The following is a 23,636-nucleotide window of genomic DNA, read 5'->3' as shown; positions in this document are numbered from 1 at the left end:
CTGATGGGAGACGCACCCAGTGCGGTCTTCTGCTGCTGTAGCTCATCTGCTTCGAGGTTTGACATGTTGTGCATTCAGAGATGCTCTTCTGCCGACTGCGGTTATTTGAGATACTTTTCCTTCCCAAGAGCTCAAAGCAGTTTGGCCTTTCATATCAACAAGACATTTTCACGCAGAAAACTTCTGTTCATTAGATATTTTCTCAGTGTAAGCCCTAGAGATGGCAGTGTGGAAAAATCACAGTAGATCAGTGGTTTCTGAAATACTCAAATACTCAGATAAACCTGTGTGGCACCAACAATCACGCCACATTTAAGGTCACTTAAATCTTTTTCCTTCCCCATTCTGATGCTCAGTGTGTGTCTACATGCCTGAATGCACCGAGTTGTTGTCATGTGATTGTCTGATTAAATATTTGACTTACACTGGTGTACCTTAGAAAGTGGGTGGTTCACACCTACCCTGCTTATACAAGCCCAACAGTTTTGTTTTATTTAATTTGATTTGTGGAATAATTTATTCCGCAAATATGAATGTGCATCTACAAAAACACATCTTAATCTGACTGTAATTTCCTGTTTTATGTCCTCCCAGCTGGATTGCTTAAAAAAATCAGACGCATTCTCGGGATTAAAAGATAATTTAGAAATAATCCTCATGGGCTTGGATGTCATTGAAATGGCGTCACCGTGCCGAGGCTGAGAGCGAGAGGCAGGCTCTCAAAAACAGCAAGAGCCAAAAACGCATACTTGGCAATCTTAAGGGAAGAGTCGACGTGAAACCTGCGCCGTAATCATTACAGCTGGAATAAAGAAAAGAAAAGAAAACGACCTGCATGTGGGAGGATGACTTTAGCGGCGGAGGACGCGCAGATGATTTCCTCCACCTTAGGGGGAGGATCTGTCCACGTAACGCGAGGCAAACTCACCGCATTTGCTCGCATTAGCGTTTCCTCCTTCAGCCGTGATGCATCACAGTAATGAAGCGGCAGCCTGGAGATGACCGTGGCACCCCCGCTCACAGCTCGCAGTCTACATAGAAGAGGAGACCGCTGCTGCACTTCGCTTTCATTTGGACGTTTTTGGTGATTTTTTTTGCGTAAAGAGGGGGAGTGACTGTTTCTTAATAAAGCCATCATCGTAAAAATTAAAGAAGTGAAAACTAGAGGATGAGCAGCTTAAGTCATGTACCCACACGGGTGAAATCCAAGCGGACTGAGGTCAGGCTCGGCGCGGAGAGGGATCATTTTGACAAGCAGCAGGTAAATATGCAGGAAGACACCGGGAAACGACGGGTTAATGCCCGCTGTGGGATGGACGGTAAACCTGGGTTTTATTCAGGCCTGCTGTGGCTTTAGAGGATGAGTGAATATCTACCGGATAGGCCACAATCCCTGTCCCCAAATTAAATGTTTAATGAGTGAATTAACTGCCCAGAAGCCGTCGCAGCTTTACCAATGGCCACTGAAAGGCCCCATGAGGGATGCCCCCTCTAGGTGTGTGTGTGTCGGACTATATGGCCAACACTGGAACATTGAGAGCTGAAAATAAGGACAAACTCTTTGGCATTGCGCTGTAGGTTTGACTATTTAAACACAATGATGAAAAACTGAAAGTGCCATTGCGCACTGAAGTCGGTCCATTGGTATCCCGGTATCATGCTCATCTAGTCCTTCCGGTTTGGCCACTTTTCCCCCAGTACAGGCATCTCCCTCCCCGTTTTTTTTTCTTTTTTCTAAACCACCTCCACTTTTCGTTTGGTTGTTGGTTGTTTTTTTTTTTTTGAAAACATGAAAAATAGACCCTTTTGACAAACTATCCTTCAACAACACCTCAGTTTCTTTTGAATGTGTGCAGTGAAGGAATGAAGGCTGGCCTCATTGCTCACACAACAGGTGCTTTGTGGTTTCTGCGCCTTACTCCACTGCACTGTTCCATACATGGCGAAGAGCTAACCCGGGCACTGGTGTATTCAGCGTGTTACTGGCTAAAGCCCTGGAGACACTGGGGCTACATTTTCAGGTGGAGAACACAGATACACAAGAGCCGAAGCGAGTTGAGTAACTAAACAAACAGCTGTCCGGCGGGTCAGGCTTACAGCCCTATTTTATCTGAACTGAGTGGAGCGTTTCCTCCGCTGGGCGTGTGTTTTACTCAGTGTTTTATTTGCTTTTGACGCACGTGTAGCGAGGTGGAGCTCAGGTTCTCAGACTACTGTGGCTCTGTCCTCTGGGCTGCTTAATTATAGTAAAATAAATAAATATAGCCTTACTGCCGTGCGTGTTTAGCGTCATTGATCAGAACAGCAAATGGCAAAAAGCAGGTGTGGCTTTGCTTTCAAAACTAGGCATTGTTGTCAGACTTGTAGTTTATGTTCCTTTGTGTCAAACGATGCATTGCACGTAAAATATGGGTTTCAGGGAGCTGCTCAAATTCTCAGCATAATCAGGTCTAGTCAAGGGATTTGGCACAGTGGGGATCATAAACTCTTAACGCAAAGACTTCAATGCGGGGTCCTCAGAAAGAAAAGCTGCTGGATGGTTTCAGTGTGTGCAGGTAGGAGGAGTCATTTCCAGGTTACTTAATATGACTAGAGGAGTGCCACAGGGTTCGCGTCGAGGGCCACTGTTATTTATTTTATGTATAAACAGTCTTTAGTAGGATCATACAGTTCAGGGCTCTGAAACTGAGTTAGTATCTCAATACAAGCACTTAAGAATTATAATTGACACTGTCTCTCTTTTACATCTCACATTCAGCAACTAGTGAGAAACTTTATTTCACCATTAAGTCCATTCTGTTCTTTTTATTGCCTTAACCTTTATGTCTTTGCTGGATTATAGTGATGGTGATATTTACATGCACATCTTCACAATGCTTACATATGCTGGTGCACGGAGATTTATTACAACCCTTAAAGCTTGTCTCATATCAGAAATGAGGTATAAGCCAATGACTTTTATTGATGACTGACTTTATTGCCGCTGATGTTTATAAATTCTTTATTTTATTGTTTTTGGGGTTTTTTTCACCAGCTGTGTTTTAGTGTAGTTAGTTTGTGTACTTCTTCCTCAGTGTGTACGCTGTTGATTGTACTGCTGTTTGTCTTGGCTTGGCCACTCTTGTGAGAGATTTTTTTTTTTTTTTATAATCTCCAGAGTTTTATTTTCCTGGTAAAATAAAGGTTAAACAAATAAATAAAATTAAAGCAGCGGTTGAGCAAATTTCCGGCTGCATTGTCAAACGTGCCCAGGCAAAATGCAAATGAACTCCTGGCAGAATGAGGAATCTGGACTCTTGTCTCAAATAGTGTGCTAATTGCATACAATTTATACAGCCTGTGTTGCTTTAAATGTTGCATAGTGTTGCTTAAATGTGTTCTTTTAATTTAATCCTGTTATGTTAAAGAGACTGCTGCATGTAGCAGGGAGAGCTGAGAGACTGAAGCTACTCTGGTGCTGCTTTTTATTTTTTTTAAACTTCCACTCTCTCTCTGTCCTCCTGTCTCGGCTTTTCATGTCGACCTCGGTACCAAGGTGAACAGTCTTGCACAGCGCCCTGTGTGTTTGTGTGCGCAATGTACTGTTTGCTTTCCCTCACTCCTGTTGCCTGAGTAAGCGCCCATGAGAGAGAGAGGGAGAGGGTAAAGGGGGGATGGGAGTAGGAAAGGGCAAATTCAGCTACTGAGTGGGAGTAGAGAGAATGAAAAGGTTTTTGGTTAGCTGTTTACACTTTAATAACATGCAGTGACCTGTGAATTAGAGTTTGAGTTTTTTAGGTCCTTAGTAGTTCCAGCCTTGTTTGTCTGTCCTGAAAATCTATTACAAGAAGTGACTTTGATGCAGAATGCGCACATTCTTTATTTTTACATAACAAGCCCTCGTGGTGCCTGCGACATCCTTATATTTTCACTCACAACAGGCCAGCGATAATCCTGCTGTCATGGTTTGGCGCTGAGATGTTTGAGCCATGGTTTCATTATATTTATGTTCCACAGCTACTAATATTAATAAACGGCATGTGAATCACGAGCTACCGGCCGAGCTCAGCGAACAGCATATGTTTTGTTGCTACTTTAATGCAATAAAGATAATTCAGTTAGATGTAAAACTGAGTCATGACCCAGTGATCTCCATATCTGCAGCTTCTCTTCCCTTTTGTTCACTCGAAGTTCATTCATCTACACTGTCATCATACTTCTTTTTTTTAAAGTTTTTTTTTTTATGCATGTTCTCCACTTCATCCAGTCCTGTTAAAGATAACTAAATATGAGCCTTACTGGCTTTTTGTTTTCCTTGTAGCTGTTACTATTCATGTTTGCTCCACTTGTAGACTTATTGAAGGACTTTGTGGTGATAGATTCATTAAAGTCGACCTTCTTTCTGTTTGGGGCTCACATTCCTCAGCCTCCCTGTGGAGGTGTACAAGTGATACTCATTCCTGTGGTAGGTGTTAGCCAGGCCTGCCCCTTTGTCACCAGTTGGCTTCAAAATTCTTATAGAGAGAATTTCTAGGCGCAGCTGTGGAGCTTCAGTCGGGTTCGGTGGTATCCTCTCTGCTGTTTGCAGATGATGCGGTTCTGTTGGCTTCATTGAGCAATGACCTACAGCTTGCACTCGGGTGGTGTCCAGTGTGAAGTAGCTGGGGTTAAAGTTGGCACCTCAGTGTCTGAGGTCGTGGCTCCTAGCTTGAAATGAGTGGCATGCACACTCCAGGTTGGAAATTAGTTTCTTCTCCAGGCAGAGGAGTTTAAGTATCTTGGAGTTGTCTTCATGAGGAAGGAAAGAAGGATGTAGGAGACTGATGCTGCGCCGGGTCTGTAGTGAAGAGAAAGATGAGCAAAGCTGTTGCTTTATCAGTTCAAGCTTCACCTACGGCCACGAGCTCTGCGTAGTGACTAAAAGAAGGAGAGTGCAGATAGAAGTGGTGGAAATGAGCTTCCTCTAAAGAGTGTGAGGATTTCAGACTCATTTCCTCTACATCGGATGGAGTACTGCTTCTTAGTTCATCCTCCTAAGCTCTTTCCCTACTTCCTTTAAGCAGGCTTGTCTTCTGATTGGCTGCACCTCTGAAACTGAGGATTTGAAGAGTAGGTGGGTGGGGACCACATACTGATGCTGCTGTTTGGGTTGGTGATTCCATGACCGACAGTACAGTTACATTTGGTAATACCACCATTTATTTCCCACTTTCATGCATTAATAGTGAATTATAAACCAGATCTGAGGGATTATAACTTTGGTAAAAATCAAATGAACCTCATGTTCGCTTTTGAGTTGGGAGGTTGTTTCAGATATGGTGTTTCTTTTGCTCCCTGTAAATCGTTTCTGTTAGGACACAATAAGACACATGATGTGGAGTACTGTTAGATTTATTGCCTGTGTTGATGTGGGAGAAGCAGAAGGAGTCAGTCATAAAACAAGATAACAAAAGATGTTAATAAAACACCAAAAGAAAAAGGCCATTTGATCTGAGCGGATATTTAAAATCACTGAAATCTTTGATTCTCCAATTCTTTGGTTGATTTTTGACCCTGGTTTCACTTTTTGGTATGCCAGTCATGTGATTTGTTACCATTAACTCTACCTGCAGATAACCTCAGCTAAGAGACGTGAGCTGTTCACGTCTGCGCTTGACCTTGTCAGCCAGATCCTCAGCAGCACTCTGTTGAATTAAGCTGATAAGAACCAGCAATAAGTGCTCGTGCCTTAGGGCATTGAGTCCAGTGTGTAACAGTTCTGGTGTCGTGTTGATGCTTTGACTTGGTTAACTTCACGCACTCTCATCTAAACCACGATGTCCAAGCACATGGACACGCTGCTGAAAGCCAGAGACGACCAGGTAAGCTCAGACGTAATGAGGTTGGAGGTATTAAAGCTGTGTGCTTGGGGTGTGCACTGTGTAGTAATGCTAGCTGGCAGCAGACCTTATGGCAGGCCTCGGGGATTAGTCCAGGCTTTTCCTCCCTCTCACTTCTCCTCTCTGCTGGTCAGAGGGTTTAACCACATCTCAACCAGCCTCCAGGAAACTGTGTCGGCATGTTTGGAGCTCTCGGACTGAATGGCTGTGTTAGTAGGAAGTTTGGATTTCATCTGACTTGACCGTGCCATAAGGAAATGGCATCACTGTGTAGCAGCGTTTGGTGTAGGCTGATGTGAGGCTAGATAGTGAGACCTAGTGCTGTGGGTAGAGGCAGAGCTTTACAAACAAGGAGCTCTCGCTCGCAGTTTAAATAAGAAAATTGGACTAAAATAAAAGTAATTTAAATGCAGGTAGCTGGAGAAGCTGACTAACAAGAGCTGCAGTTGACTAACAGATGAGCAGAAATTACCAGATGCAATTTTTATTAATGATTTATCTGATTTTTTTTTTTTTTTTTTTTTGGGAGTCCGAACCATCTCTTGTTGGACCTTTTCAAAGTAAAAATGTGCATTTTGATATTTGATTTCATTAATGTTTTGGATTTGTGCAGACCCAACAAGTAAGCAGCTAAAAATATATATATATATATATATATATATATATACACTTTTTTTTTTTTTCATATATATAACTGTTAGTTGTTTGTGAAGGGTTGCTAGTTTGACCCCTGTGGGCCAAACCAGCACCTGTTCCTTGCCTAAGGCATTTACGAGTGTGTGTATACTGGTACTAACCTGTTACAGCTTAGAAAGTGCTGCAGTAAAGATTGTGGCTGTAAATCATTTAATGTACTTCTATCATTTTTTTTTTTTAACTGTATAAAGCATGTGCTTGCCCTGTTGGCTGTCTCGCTGTTTTCTGACAGTCAGCCTTTCTGAATGTACTATGAGAGTCTCCCTGCAGCCTCGCTGCTCAGCAGCCATCTGTTGAGGCCTCTGTGCCAGGCTCTGTGTGCCAGAGCGTGGCCCCCATCCAACCCAATCTTCTACCCCAGCTGACGGCCTTCCTCCTCCAACAAGCCCCTCATTGTCGCACAGACAGCCACACTCGCACCGTGTAAACGAGGGACTCGTGGTTAATTTGCGTCAGAAGCTTGTGGGAAGGGAGGGTCTCCTGTTAACTACTACACCCCTTCTCTAACTCTGAACCTCAGTCTTCACCCACAGTAGCCCCTGTGTGTGACCATGCTTCTTCTGGAGGTTGTGTGCATGGATCAGCGAGGTGGCGACCTTCAGATTAAAGGAGCTTTCATAATGTTTTGTTGGATAAAGCAGAGCTGCCACTGATACGTGATTATGGTTTAAAACATAAATGTTTCTGTGGTGTGGACTTTCCAGCTCAGTGTTTTAGACAACCGGGGTCTTATCAAGGCTTTTATTTTAAGCTTCTGCTCTATATTCTGGTCACATGTTTGTTTTTAAAACACTTTACTATCAGGAGAGGTAATTTGTAATGAAAGGGAGGGTGTGATTGAACGTGCCTGAGCTGCGTGTCCAATTTTTCTCTTGTACAATGTACTCATTCTAAAGCCGACCTCCTAAAATCATACAAATGTGGTGGGATTCAACAGCTGTGATGTGATGGGGACCAGTGATAATGCTAGAATTTTAAGCTCGATACAGATACTCAGGGAAATACTTGGTACTATTTTTACAGAGACAAAAAATTAAGCAGGTTTTTAAAGTTGATTGACAGAGAGAAAAAATAATTATCATAACTGTAAGGTCTGCCCGTCTCTCTGCCCGTCTCTGCCCGTCTCTCTGTGTGTGGGCGCGCATTCAAAAAACAAAGCAGGTTGTCCTGTGTTCGGTGACTGGGCTTAATATTTTCATTCCTGATCAAATAGAATTCACTTTGGTAATTTAGACTGTTTTTAGAGAAATTAGATTGATTTTAGAGAAAATTAATTTTCGTTAAATGAACACCTTCTATTATAACATTACAGACAGGACTCATAACACTAACATGATCTTTTATTAGCTGTAGCTGCTTGCTGGTTCCGTAATGATAACAATAAAGCTGAAGGATAACGTTACCTTCGGCTGCTTCCTTATTTCCTCCTGGGTTAGAACAGCAGATGGATGAACATGCTTGATCTGGCAAAGGTCACAGCCACTTCCCAAAGCTTAGTTTATGGTACTGAAGTAGTCAGTTTGCAGTGTTGCAGTATTTGTCTATTAAGAGCGGTTTTCAACCATTGCGAACATGCAGTTATCTAAAAACCCAACTGCAACTTGCTTGATGTGGATGATGCTGCGTGTCGGTCGAATGCTGACTGGTTGACAAGTGGGCCAGAGCAGAGAATAGAGGGACAGCACAGTTCAGGAAAAGTAAGAAAAGTACAGATAGTGGCTGCAGTGGACATTGTTGTTTTAACACTCAGTTTCACTTTAGCCATGCATCCATTTTCCTCTGGTTATCCATTCAAGGGTTGCAGTGGGGCTGGAGCCGATACAGAGCACGGCGTAGGCACACCCTGGACGGGGTGCAGATCTGTTGCAGGAATTACACATACAACCATCCAGATCTATGGATGGTTAGAATCACCAGTAAACCTAACACCAAGCATGTTTCTAGGCTGTGGGGGAAACAAACTCAACACAGAAAGGCCTCAGACTTGTTCCTGAACCCAAGACCTTCGTACCACTGTCCTGTGTTCGCACTCTATGTTGTCGTCAGGCTTTTTTTTTTCATAGGCAAGTTTATCCACTTGTTACATTACCTCATATCCATATTAAGTTTCTGCAGTCTCCATCCAGGAAGTTGCTGACATGTGTGAGTCCTTAAATTATTCTCTCAGTGATTAAATTCAAAACCTGCATTGGAAAAGGAGACAGAAATGCACAGGAGGACTCGATGGTACTGAACAGGCCAATCAAGTAAACAAGATGATGTGTCTTTGCATTATATTTGTGTTCTTTTATGTTTGTCCAAATTACCTCCCAGATCTTAAATTCCTCACAGCTATTGTGTATTTTTCCAGTTTGCTCCACTTCACTAACCTGCAGCGAGCTTGCATGTTCTGACAGAAACAAGCAGGTGTGGTTGATTGCGACACGTCAGTGGGACACTAGTCTGGAAATTAATGTTTGTGTCCTTTTTTTTCCCCCCCTTTCCTCATTGTGTTTCTCACATGCATATCCCAACACTGAGCTGACTCGTATCAGGACCACCTCAGAGCCTAAATTTAGCGATGACTGGCATCACAGTTGGTCCAGTGTAATTGTGCTGTCTAGACTCTGCTTTGATCACGATGCAGTCGTTATGAGAGATTTCAATCTTTCCTGTTCCCGAAAGGAAATGCAATGGTCAGCAGTGATTTTTATCAAAGATGCTACTTCTACTTGGCTCTGCTGTAAAGCATTTTCGTGCTCCACCTACAGACACATTTGTAACGTCTTGTCAGATTGCAGTTTTTGTTCATTTGTTTTTACAAAAGCTTTTCTGGAAATCATATAGTTCACAACATTGAGCTTCATCCAGGCTGGGCTTGTGCCCGTTTTGTTTACATAACTTGTACTTTTGCAAAGCCTTGACCATGGCTTTCTGTGCTCATTTCAGTAACTGGATAGCGTGGGAAAAAATGCTTTTATGTGAGTGGCAATGTACCACGAAACAGCAGCTGAGCACACGTCTCACACTGTGGGGGGGAAAGGGGGAAAAGTAAACTTATCCACACAGCTCTGTCTTTTCCTTGGTTAAGCTCTCATGTTAAAGAAATTGTTTAATAGGGCTTTGATCATAATAAATGTCACTTTAAGAGAGCCAATTTATTTGCAGATGGGATTAATTGTAAAAAAAATAAAATGCATAAGAATATGATGTTTAAATGAAGCCCATTGAGAAATATTTTTATCACTGCTTTGAAAATGATCCAGAAACCACTGTCGAGACCTGGAGGTGATGATGATTGCACTGAGTGGTTGTGTGTTCTCCCCGTGATTGACTTAAAATACTTAAATCTCCAGCAGGACACACAGAATCCCGTCTGTGTTTCCGTGTGTTTTTCCCTTCCTGCTCCTTTGTCAGCGGTGCTCGCTTTACCTGCTGAGCAGGTTCTAGATCAGCTCGCTTTGTGTCCCGTAAATCTGATGACACTCCGACTCTCTGACGCACCTCATCAGCGGGGTAATGGCAGACATTATCTTTCCATGTGGGGTTGGTCTCTTCTGATCTGAGCTCCCACAGAAAAGCGGTGATAAAGTTAAGTGGTTTTGTTGTCTCACTCGGGTGGCACAGAAACATTAAACGTGGATTATCTTATTAAAAATGAGATCACACTAAAAACAAAGGGAAAGTTCATGAGGTGCAGTCATACTGATGCACTTTTATGACCTTTGTCAAATTGTGAGCTAAATTTAGTTCATTGTAATCAGCGGGTTGGGTTGAAATTAGTCTAATCAAAAGAGGAGAGCCACAAATCCATCAGTACATTACTGTGTACACAGTGCAGTCACTGTTCCTCTGATTCCAGTCAATGCCGTGCAACTGGTTATCATTTGTTTTGCTTCCCGGTTAAGGTGTAATGCATGATGTTTATGTCTATTGTAAGTCCTGCAAATGGAACTGATGTTTGTGTGGGTGGAGAATCAAGACGTTCAGGCTCTAACAACCTCTCTCTGCTTCTTTCAGCTCAGCAGCATCAGCAAAGCCATCAATTCCACTGAGATACCTGTGAAGGAGAAACATGCACGACGTATCCTCAATGATAAATCTCCACAAAATGACTTGTTTGCATGCACGCAGGCTTGACGTGGTAGTTACCACCTCTACAGAAAATTTTAAAAAAGAAAAAGAAATAAAAAGAGACATTGATGGACAACAGAAGCATTAAACACCACCTGATTTAGCAAACACTCTAGAAAATATGAGATGGCATGTCACTTTTATGAGGCACAGCAAATTAGAGAAGCCATTTAAGAAGTCGAGTGATCCGGTCACGCTTCTGGTCAAGGAGCAGGTTGGAACCCCTGAATAGCAGGAAGGTCAGGAAAAGGCTGCGATATTTCTGTGATTGTTCAAGCTTTGTTTTTCATTTGATGTTTTAGTCATCGTGTTGTGAGCTGAGCTCATGTTGAGCATAACCGGCACAGAGAGACTTTTTGTGGCTATCCATTAGTGAGTAATGATCCCAGATAGAGCTGATTCAGATCTATCATAACGCTGGAAACCATGTTATTAGAAGCAAAACAAGGCCACAGAAACAGATTTTAAATATGCTGCAGGAACATGAGGGGAGAGGTGCGTGATGTGATCTGACTCAAGTTGAATTTGCTCAGCTGTTTTGCCTCTGAGACACACATCTAATGTTTCTAAATGACCGACCACTTGCTTGCATTTAAAAGTCGTCACATATCTTGCAAATAGGATTGGTGATTCTACTTTCAGATTGGCTAAAACAGGAAATCTACTACAGCAGTTTTGGATGTAAAAGTCAGACATTGCTGTAACCGATTATTAGGAATAGTAAATAAATTCAACAAAAATAAACCGGTTTATTTCTTAACATGCAAGGCGAGCGGGTCATTTTACTCATCGTTGTGTCTTTAATGCTTACCAGAAATAAATAAATGGGTTTTTAAATGGCACAGTGCTGCGATGGTTTTTGCTTCCTTAATGAAGACGACAACAGGAATCATCTTGGGCACTCACAGGGAGAAGGGAGCCTTCACCTTCTGGTCCTACGCTCTGGGCTTCACTTTTCCCAACAGCTCCATCCTTTGCTGGAAGTTCTGCCACGTGCTGCACAAAATCCTGCGAGACGGGCACCGCAATGTAAGGCACCAAGTACCCTCCTCTGCATTTCTGTTACTACCTAAAGCGCCAGACGCTGGAGTTCAATTAAGGCAAAATTTTAAAACCTGTGACTATTTGAATAATTTCTACGACAAAGTAAAATTTTGTACATGAAGTTTTAGTTTTTATTCATTCAGCCTGTTATCTTCACAGGTTCTACAAGACTGCATGAGACATTACAGCTCCCTGGTTGAAATTGGAGAAATATGGGTGAGTCCTTGGATCTCATTATAGTTCAGAAACTAATCATAATTTTATAGAGTTTTGTTGTTTTTTGGTTTTTTAAAAAGGCCGATTGAGTCCGTTTTATGAAGTTTTTTTTTCCCTTTTAAACTTGCTCATCTAGTGTTGTTAAATAGTTTAGTGGTTTACACATTCACCTAACAAGGTTTAAAAAACAAAAAAACAAAATTGATTCAGTACAGGGAGGAGAAACAAATCGTGATTTCTTATGGGGCATAAATAAGAAATGCCAAATTAATACAGGCTGTGGCAAGCCCTTGTGCTAATAGCATCTACAAATTGTTCTGTCTGGTAGAAATGATGCAACCTGAAATCTGCTTTTGACACCCTGAAGCTCTTTCATCATTAAACAGCCATCAATTGTTACACTTTTGCTTTCTTGTACCAGCGTTTTAGCCAGCCGGTCTACCCTACAGATGGCTAATTTCCTTATAATTTCCTTTCTACATAATTTCTTTAGGGATTAATAAAGTATTCTGATTCTAAAGTGAAACAAAAGCACTGGCCTCTCTCTGAATATTTTATAGCTGCTGCATTGTTCAGTCAACATTTGGCTCTTTTAATGATGAATTAACTCAAAAATGCGTCTCGCCCGGTTAACCCATGCTCTTCTCACTCCTTGGGGTTTTCAGGGCAACCTCCACGACAGATACGGACAGCTGGTGACTCTCTACTCGAAGCTGCTCTGCATAAAACTGAAGTTTCATGCAAAGGTAAATGCATCACTCATGTTTTACATGCACTTTATGTGAATGGATAATTCAACAACATTTGCATTACACCTGGAGCTAAAATCTCATAAAACTGCACCTCATTGCAGCATGCAGATATCCCAGCAAACCTGGAGATCTCAGATGAAGGGCTGGAGCGCGCTGCAGGAACAGACATTAATAATGTGTGAGTCTCATAATATTAAAGGGACCTTTAGGTGCCTTTGTAGCCTTAAATCCTTGTTTTCCTCAGTTTTATACTGCTGTCACCTGCATTTGTTAATAAAATAAACAGACATGCCTGATTGCTGTGTCATTTCGCAGGGTCGTAGTTTGAGTGGGCGTCCTTTTCAGTCTAACAAAGGTATCAACTTCTCTCCTGCAGGTTCCAGCTCTCTGTGGAAGTGTTTGATTACATGGACGCAGAGCTGCGGCTGGCCGAGACAGGTGAAAACAAACTCGTCCCACCTTTCCTCCCCTCTGTCCTTCCAAGGAGGTGTAACCTGAGTCGAGGTTGAGAGCTGCTGCCTGCTGACATTATCTATTAATGCACAAAAGCTAAGAGCCTTTCAAAAAAGGATTGTCAGCAGCTCTCAGTCTTCCTGTTTTCACAGGCTGCAGTTTGTTTTCTCCATGAAGTGGATTCAGTTACTCTTGGCTCAGTTTTAACTCGCCATTGTTTTTTTTTTTTGTTTTTTTTTTCTTGTTTTTTACTTGTGAGGAAATGCTTGCAATTAGAAGACATTAAGCAACTTCCTCCAGTTTAGCAGTAATGGTATGATCCTCCCAGTCCCTGCAGGGTGGAGGTCCGGCAACACGTCTCAACACCGTAAACAGAATTTTGCTGTAAACAAAATGTGGTTGCCCGCAATAGACTTTGAGTCATATCCAGGAAAAATATAATGCAGCACATCCAACTCAGGAATTTTCAAAATAAAATGCAGCCAAATATTTAAGTAGCAATTTCTTTTTTTTTTTTTTTTTCCCTTCTCTATCAGTGCTTCGACAGCTCAACTCGTCCCTCGCCATGACGACTCTCACATCAAGCCAGTGTCGCCTGGCTCCGCTGATCCAGGTCATCCAGGACTGCAGTCACCTCTACCACTTTGCCGTCAAGTTGCTGTTCAAGCTGCACGCCTGTAAGGACGATTATTATTACCCATCATTAATCAAATGTCTTTTAATGTTCTGTGACTTTAATGATTTTCATGCTTGGACCATTTCATCAATTTTAGGTCTCCCTGCGGATACTTTGCAAGGACATCGTGATCGTTTCCACGACCAGTTCCACAAGTAGGTGGCTATGAGTAAAGAAGGGTGACTGCATTAAGTTTTTAATACCTGTGGAAGCTTGCAACTTAATCTTGCCGCTCCCAGTCGCCGCAGCTCTTTGAACTAATGCAAATGCATCCCATCCCCCCCGCCCTTTGTTGTGTCAGGTGGTGACACAGACGCATGTATGTTATGTTCAGTAGCCATAAGGTTCAGAGGGAGCTCTCCAGGGTTTATTTGTCACAGATTACATTCATTGTCACAGTCGAGTAACAAAGTCACAAAATCAAAGCTATTTATAAAGCACAAAGTGATCAAATGTAAGAAGAGAATGGAGCCTGCAGAGTATGTGCAGCACATGTCTGTTTGTTTTTGTGCTACATTATTGTGTGTAAATATGAGGTGACTATTAAAGTTAAGCTTGTTTTTCTTTTGTCCTCCAGGCTTAAGAACTTCTTCAATAGAGCCAGAGAGATGATCTTCTTCAAGAGACTCATCCAGATCCCCAAGCTGCCTGAAGTAAGAACGCTGGGGGAAGAGGGGAGGCAGGATGATGATAGTGACCGCCTCCATTTTGGGGCGTCAACACCTTCATCACAGACCCCCTACTGACATCTGCGGTCTGAAATTTCCAGAAATCTGTAAATAAAATTTGATGTCTTCTCTTCTTAGTCCCCGCCTAACTTCCTGCATGCAGCCTCACTGGCGAAACACGTGAAGCCAGTGGTGGTCATCCCCAATGAGGATGAACCGGAGATGCAGGATGATGACGATGACGAGCCGGAGCCGCTCATCGAGGTCGACAGCTTCACGACCTCCAGCGTACAGGCTCAGCCCCAGGTAAGGCATGCCACCACCACTCAAGTACTCAGGTGTTACCATACTGCTGTGTGAGCTGTCTGTTACATTTACTGATTCCCGCTTTCAGCAAGTGGACATATTTGATCAAACCTTCGGACCTCCAAATGGAGGCTTTGACGACAGGTGAGCTAGTCTGTTTTTAACTGTGCGCCTTCATTGTTTCATTGATTATTTGGTGTCGGGAGTTTCGTTGAATGTGACTCTTTTCTGTCCGGCAGGGACCTCCAGATTGAAACCCTTAAGCGGGAACTCGAGCTGTTGAGAGCAGAGCTGGAGAGGGTGAAAGGCGAGGTAAGAGCTGTTGAGACTGAATGGCCTGTTGCATGGACTTAAACAGTTTTGTGTGTGTGCGTCTGTCTGTGTTTGACAGTACAGGGCTTGGTTAGCTCTGTGCGAAAGAATCTGGGTCATGTGTTGGGAGGATGTGAATACTTCTTCTGACATGTAGAATGTGGCAAGTAGCTTCTGAATGAGTTGCAGATCAACTTCACCTTTCATGCAAAAAGTCTGGAAGAGGAGATTAGCTGGCACAAACTGATATAAATATAAATACATGCGATGGAGTGGATGAAGATTCTCACATATAATAGGCATTGAGACTTTTTTTTTTTTAATGTAAACATGCTCATGTCTCTTTTTCCTTCTGTAGGCTCAGCGTTACATCACGCAGCTCAAATCCCAGATCAACAGTTTGGAGGCAGAGCTGGAAGAACAGCGTGCACAGAAACAACGAGCCCTGGTGGAAAATGAACAGCTGCGCATGGAGCTCGAAGCGACTCGCCGCCGCAACACTGAACACGAGAGCTTACAGACCACCTTCATCGAGGCTGAAAGTGAGAGTCACAGTTAACACTCTCATACAGAGAGGCTGCAATCATGAACGAAAACTAAAAAAAAAAAAAATCTTTCTCCTTGGTCTTGTCTGTACAGAAAGGGCTCAAGCCACTGAACAGCGGTACAATAAGCTGAAGGAGAAGCACACAGAGCTGGTGGCCAGCCATGCTGAGCTGCTTCGGAAGGTACAGACAGACCGCAGACCAGTCCAGAGGTGCTGGCTTTAAATTAGATGTCAGCGTCTGGCTGTGGGTTGTAACGTTAAGTGTGTTAATGTGCTGACAGAGTGCAGACACTGTGAAGATGCTGTCAGTAACCCAGCAGACCCAGGAGGAAGTAGAGAGAACCAAACAGCAGCTGACCTTCGAGATGGATCGGGTAAAGCAGGAAGCTGACATGAAGGTTGGTGGTGTTTTTGCTGTTTTCCCCATAAAGATGACCTCCCATGTTGAGGAGTTTTAACACCTCAGTATATATGAATAAAGATGTGGTTAGGTGACCTTAGAATGGGTTCTGTGTTTTTTGTTTTTTGTTTTCCCCCATGGCGAGCCCCAGTAAGTCGTACAGGCAGAAATAACCTTCACTAACTTCTAATGCACAGTCATTCTGTTCTGGAAGCAGGCCTAAAATGAAACCACCCGGAGCAGAAAAGAGACACCAAGGTTAGCCCTAGTTACGCGTTTAGAAGATTAATGCTGTTTTCCGTCACTGTAGATGGAAGAGCAGAGGTTTGAGGTGGAGAGGGTGAAGAGAGAGCTGGAGGAGAAGATGGCAGAAGTGACCCGTATCAAGGCGACCCTGCAGAGCAGCGAGAAGGTGAGCATGCGGTAACCTTCATGGCGTCTAGCTAACTCATCTCGATTTAATCGTCAGTTCTGTCTGGAGGCTGGAGGCGTGCTGCACGTTACCGCCTGGACTTTTCCTCCAACACTTGGAGCCATCTGCCTGTCAGGGCTCTGCTCACTGCTCTCTCTTTTGCCAGACGTCGGAGCACATGAACAGCTCGATGACAGCTCTGCAGGCGGAGAAGGAGCGTCTGATGCGGTCTGTGAGCGAGAAGGAGGCTGAGCTGTCATCACTGCGGCAGACTGCGCAGCTGCAGCAGTCGTCGCTTCAGCAGGAGCGAGATAAGACCAGCAGGGAGCTGGGAGAGCTGCAGGGAAAACTGAAGGAGAAGGTCAGTCAGGACACAAGAGTCAAGCTCAGCAGTCTCTGCAGAGTGCTATTTTAAACCTGTTTGCAAAAGCAACCCGGATCATAAATAAATGTCCCAGAAATGCAGCAGTCAGTCCATTGTATTTGTACTATATGGTTACATTTACACCTGCACACCTGGAGATTTGAGGTTTTGAAATAGCCTTGGTTTTCTATACAGTTATAGAATTTTAACACATCATGCCTTACAAGCTGCTGGATAAAAGTTTGACCATCTAATTATCTAATTCTACCGCAGTAAAGGTTTTTGCTTTTTCCCTATTGCTGCTGCAACAGTGGCAACCAAATAATAGCAGCAATGCGACAGACTAAATTCACCTAGCAATAGCCAGAAACCTCCAACAACCACTCCTCAGACCGTTTGGGAGCATTTATTTTTCCATTGTGAGCAGAGAGTGCCACCCGGTCTCTAGCCTTTTGATGTAACAAGAGTATGAATATCACAAAAACATTCTACTTATAAAGTCTCTAAAATCTGAGCAAAAGTACAGACAGGTGAGCTATAGGCTGATGCTCAGAAGATAAAATACAGCAGAGAGACAATAATTGGACCAGTCATGGTGAGTAAAGTAAATGTAAGGTAAAGTCAGCACAAAGTTAAAGCAATGAAAAAGATGCTAAATTAAATGTGAATATAAAGAAATCCTGATGTAATAAAGACGACATCTGCTGCCTTTTTGAACTATTATTTCTGAAAGTAACTAAAACACTGTGGCTGTACACAGACATTTACATCTAGCTCTCCAACAGCATGCTTTATATATTTTAATAGTGCCATAAACCTGTATGTAAATCTGTGTGTGTATAAATGTAGACAAGTCAGGAGGAGATGATGAAGCAGAAGCTTCTGGAGGAGCAGTTTGCACTGCTGCAGGGAACTATAACAGAAGCTGAGACCATCATCCAAGACGCTATTGCCAAGCTGGATGATCCCCTCCATATACGCTGCACCAGCTCTCCAGGTCCGATTCCTGTGCTCAAAAATTAAAATAGCAGAGTTTGTTGACCACATGCATAAATATTGATATGTCTGTTTCAGAGATTAAGGGGCCTCTAATCTTTTGCTGTCCTCCAAACAGATTACCTCATAAGTCGGGCGGAGGCTGCACTTGGCTCCATCGACAAAGTGAAAAGGGGCCATGCAGATTATCTGAGAAACATGAGCGGTGAGTTCTCTCCGCTTCCGATTTGGCTCGGTCCTGCTGACCTCATGGCTGCTCGGTAATCCTCGTTGATATGGCCTGCTGCCCTCTCACTGTCTGATCTTGTAACCAGATGCTGGCACGCTGCTGAGATCTCTGACCCAGTTCTCTCACTTGACCGCGGACACAATTGTTAACGGCAGCGCTACTGCACACATGGCACCCACTGACCATGCCGACAGTAAGGAATATTTTCTTGGCTATTTTCTTAGCTTTTTTTTTTTTTTTTTTTTTTTTAGTACAATGTGTTTATTGTCCACACCATATGTTGAGGTGCAAGCCTTTAATCCTTAAGTACATGTTAGAATTGAGCTAGTTGGTGCATAAACGATGCAAAAGTATGACTGATGAATAATCTCCAACGCCCCGCAGAACTGACGGAGAACTGCCGAAGCTGCGGCACTCAGAGTCTGCTGTTCTTGAGGGAGATGAAGTCCAAGGCCACACTACAGAAGGCAGACCCAGCCACCATTCGCATAATCATACAGAAGATCCTACACCTGGGTCAGGTGAGGGAAAACATATATTTAATGGGAAGGATGTACTCAAAAGCTTTGAGGAACTATTTAACTGAGCCTGAAGAGCCTTTTGGTTCACCATCTGAGATATGAACAGCACGGGAAGCTGCCATAGAGCGTGCTGCTTGTGGGCACAACTGCAGACATTTAAAAAAATATTACTGCTTTGCCCTAATATTGTACACCATGTCAGTTTGCTATCATACCGCATCATTCCTATAAGCCAGAGGATGAGGCCACTTTACAATGTTTACACTGTTAAATGATCCATCTTCATGTTTGAGGTAAAAACAGGAAGTGGTAAAGATGTACGTCAGCAATCTGAGTTTAAAGGCAGAGTGAATGTAGAAAACTCAGGTGGATTATTGATACATGAACTATTTAACACTCTAAAAAACGGACTTCCACAAGAAGGTCAACCAGCCAACTCCTGAATCTGAAAGATTTTAAACATTTTTTATGATCATTTAAATCCAGTCTGTGGTATGATCATATAATACATAATATTTTGGGGGGTTTTATTTAGACGTGGTAATCTTTTCAGTTTTCACCTGGCTTCTTTGGGAACACTTAGAGTTATTCAGTTATACTCCTTATTAGCCATATAACCAACCATACACGTTACCACTGAGCTCTACTTCAGGCTCCAGTTTTCGCCAGTGTAGGTTTAAACAAAATATTATTTCTGGTCTTATTGACTTATTTTCCAAACGATTCCGCTTGTACCTTCCAGGAGCTGCGGCCAAAGGGCTTGGACGTTCGTCAGGAGGAGCTGGGAGACCTGGTCGACAAGGAGATGGCTGCAACATCTGCAGCTATTGAGGAGGCAGTCCGCAGGATCGACGTAAGTACTCTAACTTGAAGATGTTAATGTTATCTGTGAAGAACTGACTTACACTCTGCAGTGTACTAAATTTTTTTTTCCCTGTACATTTAGGAAATGATGAATCAGGCACGAAAAGACACCACAGGAGTTAAACTGGAAGTCAATGAAAGGTTTGTTTATCCTGTTTTTTCATTAAACGCAATCTTATAAGAAGATGTATCATCTTCAGATCATATTTTTTTCTTATCAGTATCACCATGTTTATTAAAGACCAAAGCCATTTAACTCTCTATACCCCCAACCCCCCACTTTCTTACAGGATCCTCTTTAGCTGCACAGACCTGATGAAGGTACTGTGCTTTAATCTTTCATTACCATATGTACTACACTTCTTTTCTTGAATAATCCAGTCAACTAAACATTTACCTTCCTTTAGTCTTATTCTGTGCTTTTATCCTCCTCCTCCGCCTCCCCCAGGCCATCCGCATGCTGGTCATAGCATCCACCGACTTGCAAAAGGAGATTGTCGAGGGTGGGCGGGTGAGTCACACTGTTCTCACTTTGAATCCAAAAGTGGCATCTTGTTTTGTGTTTCTGAAATGAGAGTGGGCCGCTCTGTTCCATTCAGAAATATCGGCTAACTGTGCTGGTGTTTTTCTTGTGAAGGGCGCAGCCACCATTAGGGAGTTCTATGCCAAAAACTCTCGCTGGACAGAGGGACTCATCTCTGCTGCCAAGGCGGTGGGATGGGGAGCCACGGAGATGGTGTAAGTTCTCACTGAATTTCTTTGCATCTGAAATTAATGATGATTCTTATTTCAAGCAAATGGTCTGCACCGTTTGGGCAAAAGGAAGTGCATCCACAGCTGTTCTGAGTATCCATTTAAGACCTTTTAACAGGAAGTGTAGCCTGTCATAAGCTGAAGCATTAATGTCGTGTGTTTGCCCGATTTCTCACAGAGAGTCTGCTGATAAGGTGGTGCTGCACACGGGAAAATATGAGGAGCTGATCGTCTGCTCTCATGAGATTGCTGCAAGCACGGCGCAGCTGGTGGCGGCTTCAAAGGTAAGATGTACACAAAGGTTAAAGATTTTATATTAGGGCCCCAGTTTAGCTCAGTAGGATGAACAGGCGATCATATGCGGCATGGCTAAGAGCGGCCGGTCCAGGCTCGAATCCACATGTCTTCCCCTCTCTCTCTCCCTCTGCTTTCCTGACAGTCTCTACTGTCCTTATGAAGTAAAGCCAAAAAAGCCCCCCCCCCAAAAAAAAGATTTTACATTAACAATATTACCGCATAAAACTGAATTTAGACTAGACTTGCTGTTTATTCCTTTAGTGGCTTTAGAGGGCCTTATTGACTTTAAGTGAAGGACCCCACATTGAACAGTTGCTAGAACTGGGGCTAATTGATGTTAAACACAATGAATCTGGCAGATTATTTTTTGCAGGCCTGGGTTCTTGTTTCTAAAATCAAGAAGTTCCTCTCAGGAGATGTAGCAGCACCTCCTACAGGTGTTGGGAAGGTGGGACCTGTGGGCTAAGGGTGGACCGTAGTGCCCTACCCCAGGCCTGACTCCAGCATGGGAAAATGGTAAAAGTAAACCTGTCCTGGGCGGGAGGTTAATTTTATTTATTTTTAGTAACATGGAAGTTTTCTGAATCTTTATCAAGCCCCTCACCCTGAACCAGTTTGCCTTGGAGCATCCTGGCATCACTCTGGCACATAAACCCCACAGGCTTCATCAGCCATAGTAGGAGAAGAAGTTCATCTAATACAGACTCAGAGTAGAGCCACTGTAGTGTTTTGGGCATGTCCTGCAGAGGGAGGTCATGGGGCAGGCACATGATGGAAAGATTGCGCATCTCAGCTGGTTTGGGAACACCATGGTGTCCCTCTCGAGAAGCTGTTGGAGGTGGCAGGTGTAGATGGCACAACTTGGACCCTGATAAGTGTTAGAAAATGGATGGATTCAAAATACTGACTTTTGTGGCTTTAGAGTTCAAACAGTGTCATCTGGTCTCATGCAACACTCTCCTGTGCTCTCAGGTTAAGGCAGATCGCCACAGCAAGAAGCTGACAAAACTCCAGCAGGCTTCTCGCCAGGTGAACGAAATGGCAGCTAACGTGGTGGCCTCGACAAAGACGGGCCAGGAGCACCTGGAGGACAAAGGTGGGTGGAGTCTGACGTGTGCAACCGACCATCACAAACTCTGATGAGGATCTAATATGGCTGTTTCACCCACCTTTTATGTGCAGATACGATGGACTTCTCTGGGATGTCGCTAATTAAGCTGAAAAAAGAAGAAATGGAGTCACAGGTTAGTCACGGGGCATACTGAAGCATGCACGCCTGATATTTACTGACTGTGAGGCTGTGGAAATCTCACATTCAGCAAAATTTCTGTGAACTTTTCATAACGAGTTTAGTCAGATTCAATCTCTTTTCACTCACTCTTTCTCCCCTCTCCTCAGGTGAAAGTGTTAGAATTGGAGAGCATGCTAGACAATGAGCGTCTGCGCTTGGGCGAGCTCAGGAAGAAGCACTACGAGATAGCCGGAGTTCCTCTGGACCAGCTTGCCGAGGGGAACGGTGAAACCACCTCGCTGGTCAATCCTGTCACCATGTCACCAAAACCCTTAAAGCCCAGTCTCGTGAAGAAACCTCCGCTGGCCCAGAAACCCAACATCCCACCCAAAAATCAATTTGGATACAGTGTGAGTTTTAATTTGTCATTTTTTTTTGCAGATTATTGCTCACAGTAGGGATGCATGTGTCTGATTGGTATATTATCATGTCATACATCAGCTTTTCAAGGAAAACAAATCTCATTGAATGTGGTGCGCTCAAAATCTCATACATCAAATGTGATCCACTTGGTGTTGCTGGATTTAGAAAATGAAAATGTGGCTTGTTTCTGAATATCAACTATTCTTTTTTTCCCCTCTTTGGTGCAGTTTAAATAGATGCTTGAGTAGAAGAATAAGAAGCACTTAACAGGGATGGTTGGACTGAGGAGGAGGAAGACGGCCTTTTTGTGAACCTGCACGTCCTTTAAGTTGCATGCTGACAATCCTCTGATCCTGCTTCTCATTGTCTCCGTTTCCTGCTTTTATTTGTTTTTCCTTTTCTTTTTTTTTTCTTGCCAAAATGAATCAGAAGCCTGATGTTTGATGTCTTTTTTTTTATTTGTTTTGTTTTTATTTTAATTTTAATATTAGGCATCGAGAACAAAAGGTAAATGATAAAGTTTTTGGTTGTATTTAAAGTATTTTTTTTCTTCTCTTTAAACCATTAAACACTACTCCTGCTTTTTAAAATGCAAATCTTGTCATTGACCACAAATCGACAGCATATCTTGAACTTGTAGGATTGTTAGATTTGATCATCTTCTTTTCTGTTTTGGGTTTTGTTTTTCGCTGTTTTGGATGTTTGTCACAGAGCACATCAGTCTTCTCAGTGTAAACTGTATAATATTTGTGGTGTGGTGGGTTTAAAAAAAACACAAAACTGGGGGAATCGCTTGCGTCCACGTTTCAAAAATTTAACATACCTCCGAGCTTTGCCTTCACGATGGACGCCATTCATGTCCTGTGCAAAACTGCTTTCTTTCTCAACAATACAAGATTGTCTCAGAGGCCTTGAATAGTGCTGTATCAATGCATTGAATGATACCTGTAGAGACGTACAGTCTGTATAGGAGTGTGCAAATTATTTATATCTACACTCATGTCTTTAAATGCCCCTTTACTAGTAGAGATCCTGGATATTATGTCAAATAGATGCTGTAGTGCTCACACACACATACTGGCTGTAGGTGTCCTTAATTATCAAATGCTTCTTTCAGGCTGAATATGCAGATTTAGGTTTTAGTAATTGTATGATATCAAGGTGTTGAAGTCCTCGCTGCCTCTGGGAGCCTTTTCTTATAGGGTCTTACAGGTTCTGTTCTTTCCTCTGTATGAAATGTCTTTATACGCTCAGATCTATTAATATATTTTAGTAAAGATATTGGTGGGTTTTTTCCTTGTAACATGAATGAACAATAAATGTTTGATTTTAATGTGGCATTGTCTCTTCCTCTTTTTCTCAGATTACAGATCCTTTTAAGGGGATTTCATCAGTGATCTTTTGACATCTGATTGTTTATCATAACTATTTTTGTCAGGCTGATATATTCAGAAAAGCTGAAGTTTTATTGCCAATAACCAAGAGATTAGAAATGCTAGTAAATA

The 23,636-nt window shown here is 42.8% G+C and overlaps 1 protein-coding gene across 1 annotated transcript; it reads left to right on the top strand.

Annotated features, from left to right (window-relative positions):
- Positions 1-733: 733 nt before the first annotated feature.
- Positions 734-23,469, top strand: hip1rb (huntingtin interacting protein 1 related b). The gene is made up of 32 exons (XM_003451623.5): positions 734-1,261; positions 10,554-10,617; positions 11,554-11,696; positions 11,871-11,927; positions 12,593-12,673; positions 12,781-12,857; positions 13,056-13,117; positions 13,669-13,809; positions 13,906-13,963; positions 14,386-14,461; positions 14,615-14,782; positions 14,871-14,926; positions 15,022-15,094; positions 15,453-15,636; positions 15,734-15,822; positions 15,923-16,039; positions 16,352-16,453; positions 16,620-16,814; positions 17,667-17,814; positions 17,932-18,018; positions 18,128-18,235; positions 18,427-18,563; positions 19,306-19,416; positions 19,510-19,568; positions 19,718-19,748; positions 19,876-19,938; positions 20,065-20,165; positions 20,359-20,464; positions 21,450-21,573; positions 21,660-21,721; positions 21,876-22,118; positions 22,359-23,469. Exons 1-32 carry the CDS (start codon positions 1,169-1,171, stop codon positions 22,365-22,367), a joined length of 3,225 nt encoding a protein of 1,074 aa, XP_003451671.1. The 5' UTR covers positions 734-1,168; the 3' UTR covers positions 22,368-23,469.
- The last annotated feature ends 167 nt before the right edge of the window (positions 23,470-23,636 follow it).

This window comes from Oreochromis niloticus, linkage group LG12 (genome assembly GCF_001858045.2).
Source record: "Oreochromis niloticus isolate F11D_XX linkage group LG12, O_niloticus_UMD_NMBU, whole genome shotgun sequence".
In the NCBI taxonomy this organism is placed as follows: domain Eukaryota; kingdom Metazoa; phylum Chordata; class Actinopteri; order Cichliformes; family Cichlidae; genus Oreochromis; species Oreochromis niloticus.
The sequence above is the reverse complement of the archived record's forward strand: the minus strand, read 5'-3'. Positions and strand labels throughout refer to the sequence as shown.

Excerpts from the sequence above, each read along its gene's own strand:
- hip1rb (XM_003451623.5), top strand. The coding sequence starts at position 1,169 with ATGAGCAGCTTAAGTCATGTACCCACACGGGTGAAATCCAAGCGGACT. Across the intron at positions 15,823-15,922 it reads ATGCTGAGCTGCTTCGGAAG|AGTGCAGACACTGTGAAGAT; the intron begins GTACAGACAGAC and ends ATGTGCTGACAG. Across the intron at positions 18,236-18,426 it reads ACCCACTGACCATGCCGACA|AACTGACGGAGAACTGCCGA; the intron begins GTAAGGAATATT and ends AACGCCCCGCAG.